A 6,524-nucleotide genomic window follows, 5' to 3' on the forward strand; every position below is an offset into this window, starting at 1 on the left:
ATGGGTGAGCCAGAAAAAAGAAACTGTTCTTTTTCACGAAATATAATACAAATTAGCACGTCAAAATTTATGATATATTTCCATGGCAGATCATGTACTAAAATTTGGCCAAGAATTCTTGGACCTAAGAATTGAGGAATTGATGTTATTAGGCAATATGGTATTAGCTCGTAAGCTATGTGGAAATTACAGGCTGTTAACCAACTCAAAAATTAGACTGATCCGGATCTTGACTCTTGAGTCTTTTCAGGTTGGATCCCTTTTCATGTTAAATATCTAATATTACAGTTGCACGTCAATATTCTCATGAGTTTGCGATGGGTATAAATTAATAACGTTTAAATATATATAAGATAAACGATCTACTTGACAAGAACACATATAGCTTCTTTCCTTTCATTTGCTAGGTATTTATTCCGGAGATTATTCAAAAAAGCAAGGGGATGGTCAAGATTTTTGAAGTAATAATGAAATAAAGAACGTATAATAATGTTTTAACTTTTTTTGAATTACTGACTTTTTTTTAATTATTTTTGCATAAATTAATAATTTTAATCTTATACAATTTGTTACTAAATCAATATAATTGGTTCTAACTACTATTTACATTCAATGCAGTCAAATTCAGGTGAGACTGACTTCAGTTCAAAAGACCAAAATTAGCAGATCGTGAATACACTTCGCTGGTTAGTTTTGCTTCTTCTTTTGCTATGTTTATGACCATTTATTCAAGATCCTACGCGAAACAGTTATCGTCACAGATATGTTTCGTCGACTTTTCGGGTTCATCTGATGCTACATTCCAATACGTTGGACGCGGGGTAGAGGGAGTCGGTGGCCGTAACAATGACTCCCTATCATGAGGCATTTCGTGCCAATCGGCACGAAAATAATTTATTGCTACTAAATCTAAGTTGTACTTTTCGGCAAATAGTGGCGTCGAGAAATTCGTCCTTCGGAGATCGAAGACCCTAGGAAAGGAGAGAAAGAGATCCATCAGATGGAAATAATGATAAACTTGACTAGATTTCAGAGAAATACTGTCGTGCTAAGGAAATGCACCGTATAGACCTTCAGGCGTTGCCAATTTTTCTCTGATAAAATACGAATTTATTGGGGAAATTGTAAACATTTTTCTTCCAATTTTTCAGACTATTTTGTTCGCAATTCAATCTAAATTTTCTAGAAATGTCAAGGAAAAGTATGCATAATTTTTTTTAAAAATAAATGCTTTATCCGGAGATATTTGGCAACGCTTGAATGTTCATGCGGCGTTCTTCCTGAGCACGGCAGAATACACTTCTGGAGCCATCTAGGTTCTGTATCCAGATTTTGTTACATTTGAAACCACGCGGGCGCGAGGGATGCTGATCGTGAGACATTTAAACTGTCAGAGAATCTTTTGACGCAATAGACCACGAGACAAGGTACGAATTTCAGCATTCTGATACATGTTTCTTCACCAAAATTTCACGTAAACCACGATGCGCACAATGAAAATTACCGAAATCAACTCCTTCCGAAGATATTTAATGATTCTTGGTGCGTGAATTGAAACCATCCGCTCATGAAAACTCAGTGCTCTACGTGATTCACATCGCGCGCCAAACGTTATATATCATGAACGTCTCTGCGATAAAAAAATCTGGCAACCTCAATCTTGACGCTTTGGCTCAGCTATAGCAAATTACTTATAGTTTAAAAAACACATGGTGGAAATGAACATTGCTTGATTCAGAAGCTTGCTGAAACCGTTGTAGTGCGCGATTTGACTCACATAGAGCTTTGAGTTTCTTGTGAGCGGCAGTTCAAATTCCTCTAAACCAATGTAAAATAAAAATGTTAATATCTCTGTTAGGAGTTGGTTTCAGTAATTTTTGTTGCGCGAATCGTTTTTTACGTGAAATTCTGGTTAAATACATGTATCAGAATGCTTCAATTCGTACCTTGTCTAGTGGTCCATTTTGAATTGGAACTTGTCAATTTAATGATAAGCTAAGCAAGACAGGGAATACGTCGTCCATTAATTTTCCCCATAATCTATTTCAAATTGTTTATTGTGCAGTTTTGATATTTGACGAAAAATAATCTACATATCTGAGCGTTTCTTCAAACACGTTGAAACTATCTCGCGCGATAAGAACAGACTTTTCACAACATTGTAATTATCATATTTGTGTATCTTTTGTTAAATTATTGAGACGATTGGGGCCTTAATCTCTAGATTGTTACATGGGCCTCCATAGACAAACAGCCTCCGCTATTGGTTCGTGCACACCCGCACTCCAGTCTTTTCAAATTTTCAGGGATTAAGCTTAAGGCCGAGTGAAGTCTGTTTCTGCAGATCTACACGTCAGTTCAGTGAAAATTTGTCACCACCGCCGAGATTCGAACCCGGGACCTATTGTTGTAGAGTCGGACGCGCTAACCACTGGATCAACCTGGCCGACTACCCTCTAATTTTAACCAGCCTCCAATTTGTACGGCTTGGGGATCACTCTTATCATAGGGATGACCAGAAAAATTAATAATATGAGAAAGTGACCTCTAGTCTTTAAATAAATATGATACATAAAAATGATAACTTACAAATTGTGTATAAACTTTTGTTGAAAGTTTGTTAAACCGTTCTTTTGCCTCCACAGAGTGAAAACAAATCGATGCGGACCTGTCGGACAAAAAAATTCAATTATTTTTATTTACTTTCTTACTGTCAATCTTCGTGTGTGTGTTGTTTTTTTTTTCTCCTGTCGTAAAATGGATGTGAAAGGTGAACTTTCAGTAAAATTGAGTACAGTCAAGGTTTCTAACGTGGTCGAACTGGTATGCGACATATCGCATCAATTATGTCAACAATGTAGGCAGATTTTGAATTTGTAGTCAAAATAGGACGTTAGCTTCTGCGCATGAGCGTACAGCATCATTCAAACCAAAAAAGTTAGGAAAATCTAGAAAAATTAAGGTAGAATCCTGTCTGGGAAAAATACCAGCATTCGATACAGAAATCGATAACTGTGTCGAATGCTATATATCACATGTCAGTTCGACCACACCAAGAACTGACGAATCAACTCAGCAGTGCAGTGTCCTAATAATGACAATGTGATATCATACTTACTGATCCTCAAATATTACCTGTATCGTAAGTCAGCCAATTTGGAATGAATGCACCCATGTAGGCAGTTCGCACATCCCCCTCCTTCCATTTACTCCCATGAATATTTACAACCATCCAGTGTTGCCACTCTGGAGCTATCGGTGGGATCTCTAGCGAAGCATCTCGATCTATAAAACACACGGTCATAAAAGGTCTTCATCTAGTGAAATAAGGTATTTAATTTCCAAGTACTGAGCTTGTGATTCCTCATCCAACGTTCGAAAACTATAATTAAATAATTGGTAAATTATTGCTCCAGTTATACCACAAAGTGCGTTAAATTTGTAGCTCCACTGCATAGTTAACGATTTCTGTGTTTATGGTTACTTTGGGTCACTTTTAGTTGCTTTCCTCGGTTGTATTAACCAAAGAATTGATTGAAAGAAGTTGATTGAACTTTTTAGTTAAATAGTCCAAAAGCGTATGTTACATTGACACTCTGGAGATATACGATCCAGGTTCAATCTTGGCGGATCCCCTCCCCCCCTCCCCGGGTTTTTTTAATGGAGTTGTACATTTTCAAGCCTAAGATATGGTCAATGTAACCCAAAGAGAAACTACATACCCAAAAAATATGAATCGCGCTTTTAGGTTCATTTGTGTTCTAAACTTTCCACAGTAGCACAAAATATAGGTTACTTTATTTTACTAAGTGGCATTAACTAAGGGTGTAACTGTACACATAGATGAACCTCATTATCGAAATAACTATATATTTTTCAGGGTTCACGTAAAAATGCAAATGCATGTTTTTACTTCAGATGAGCAACAAACTAAGTCATTTAAGTAATGTATGCACGATAATGGATTAAAATGCGCCACCTTGGATGAGCAATAGTTTTTGCGACGCTGCTGTGGCTTTTTTATGTAAAAGGCGTGAACTTTACCTGTCAACAATAAAGTGTAATAATCGCTTTCTGCTGCAGGCCAGGTTATGCTAATTGGAGGATCTGGAGTCGTATCACCACACCGAACCACTTGTCCAAAATTTATCCTAGCTTTACTTTTGTACTCTACCTGGAAAAATAGGAAAACATTACTCAGGAGAGGAGATGCAGGATTTGAAAATGTATGATTATTGCGAGAAAAACTATGCCTTACAAAATTTAGGAAACGTAAATCTCTCTTTCTTTCCAGCACTTCGATTGCTATGCAGTGCACAGTGCAAAAATTAAATTTAAAAAAGAAGAAGAAAAAAAACCTCGAGTATCAATACAATCGCAGATAATAGAGACGTATTCGGGCCTCGTTTTTTAACTTTTCTTCCAAATAGACACCTCATGTATATATTGGTAGCATAGAGTGGAGCATTGCGAGATCAAGCTTCGCGTCCAGGTGCCTTCAATTTCGCAAATGCAACGCGGACATCCATCAAGCACGAATACGTGTACCTCTTCTCTCGCCATCGCGCGTTTAGATGTCTTTTATTTTTGAAATTGGAGAAAAGTTGAGGTAAATTTTGCTAAAAATATACATACAATGTGTCAAAATTAATAATCATTTTGCCCCTCCCCCCCCACCGAAAAAAAACAAACAAGACACAAGGGAGGTTTTTCAAGTGTTCTGAGGGGTAACAGCTAAAAATTGGTATTTTGGTGAAAGTTTCAGGGTTTTTTTTTTTTTGTTTTGAAAACTACCCCTAGAACATTTGAGTGGGGTTGAATTGACCCGATTATATCTCTTCCAGGGGAAGAGGGTGCCCCTACATTGCCAAAATGGTAAACATTTCAATAAGTACTTCACCGAAAAAAAAAATGAAGTTGATTTAACATGTTGGATGTAAAAAAAGTGTGCGAGACTTTATAAAATGCTGAGATACCCACTATAGCAGTTGGTTTTACATCTTGGAATTGCTAAATTAACAGCTGTAACGGGTAATTCAGCATTTTGTAAAGTCTCGCACTCTTTTTTTATATCCAGAATGTTAAATCAACTTCACTTTTTTTTCGGTGTTCTTATACGTTCAAAAACGTGGAATAGCATTAATAATACTTCAAAAACTATTAAAATCAATGACTTTAAATTCAGATTAATTTGACTCGGCTTGGAACTTTGCGTACAAAATAAAATCACGGGCATCGCAGGGTTGTCCTAGGGGACGGATTATTATAATGTAATTCCATGGCAGAAGAAAATAACCATTCATAACAAAAATTAAGTGCAAAAATATACTAACTAGTGATCTTACCTAACCTTTAAATAGTCTTTTGGAGCCTTATGGACCACGTCTGGTATTATTTTGTCTTCTAGTAATCGCAGTTCTATCTCCTCAGGCGTGGACGGGAATTCATCCCGATCTGGCCTGTTTTTATTCCAAAATCTAGCATCTTTTTGCCCCAAGCAGTACTATGACTACCAGTGATGACGTCACCCATGCCACAACGATCATTAGCTCGCCTCCCACCATCCTTTTAAAGTGTCATTCGCGCTAAGGAAAAAAGGAAATGATCAACTTCACTTACATTTTAATAAAATTGCATTTTAAGTTAAAGTGTTCATAAAATTTAGTAAAAATTTGGTTGAGATAATTTGAGCTAAAATATAAGATCCATAAAAGGACCAGGAAAACGTTCTGAAAGCGTTATCAATGAAATTATTACTAATTGAAAACCTAAAAATGTGATCATAATTGACTTGAAAGTCACAGTTGTCTGCTCTCAAGCAAATTTTTCCATAAAATTGTACTCATATTGTCCTAACTTCTTTATTAATAAACTGGCAACACTGAAAATAATAGAACAAATCACAAAGGACATTAGCATTAAGGGTGGTTTGAATGAAGATCGACTGTAAATTTTAATTTCCAAGAACGCCTTCAAATAATGCTGTTTAGCGTATACTGGAAAGACAGTAATGTTGCATACCTTTAGAAATGAAGGAAATTCGAGGCTGGTAACTTCAACAATAGAGGCAGCTCACTTCATGGCTTGAGTTCGACTCGAGAATCAATTCCGTTCTTCGATAACACGCGCCACTGCTAATTCCTACCCGGATCTCTCTTAAAAACTCTAAGTTCCAGTCAATGAACAGTCTTTCAATTTAGTACCGAAAAAGTCTCAAGAGACTTAAACTAAACTAAATATTGAACCGTGCGCATTCTTCGAGAGAGGGCATGTGCATGAAATTAACAGTATTTTCTTTTTACTTATTTTGATTATTTTTCGAATAAATACGGCATTGAACATATGATTTAATCACAACAAAGAGTTAAAATACCGCTTTATAGATATTTTTCAATCGTCAAAAGTGACGTGACAGTATAAAGTATTTAGACGACACTAAAAATGCAGTTCAGGACAGCTTCACCTTGAAAACTTCCTTATCAGGATTCTTACCCAAATGAATCAAGCATTTTGGACTCAAAGAG

General features: G+C 36.3%; 1 protein-coding gene across 1 annotated transcript; it reads right to left on the minus strand.

Annotated features, from left to right (window-relative positions):
* Positions 1–26: 26 nt before the first annotated feature.
* On the minus strand, positions 27–5,496 carry LOC109036333 (protein D2). Its single transcript, XM_072298780.1, has 5 exons — positions 5,351–5,496; positions 4,045–4,174; positions 3,136–3,285; positions 2,590–2,668; positions 27–971 (listed from the first exon to the last, which is right to left on the minus strand). Exons 3-5 carry the CDS (start codon positions 3,230–3,232, stop codon positions 737–739), a joined length of 411 nt encoding a protein of 136 aa, XP_072154881.1. The 5' UTR covers positions 3,233–3,285; positions 4,045–4,174; positions 5,351–5,496; the 3' UTR covers positions 27–736.
* Between the last annotated feature and the right edge of the window lie 1,028 nt (positions 5,497–6,524).

Source organism: Bemisia tabaci, chromosome 3 (genome assembly GCF_918797505.1).
Source record: "Bemisia tabaci chromosome 3, PGI_BMITA_v3".
Lineage (NCBI taxonomy): Eukaryota > Metazoa > Arthropoda > Insecta > Hemiptera > Aleyrodidae > Bemisia > Bemisia tabaci.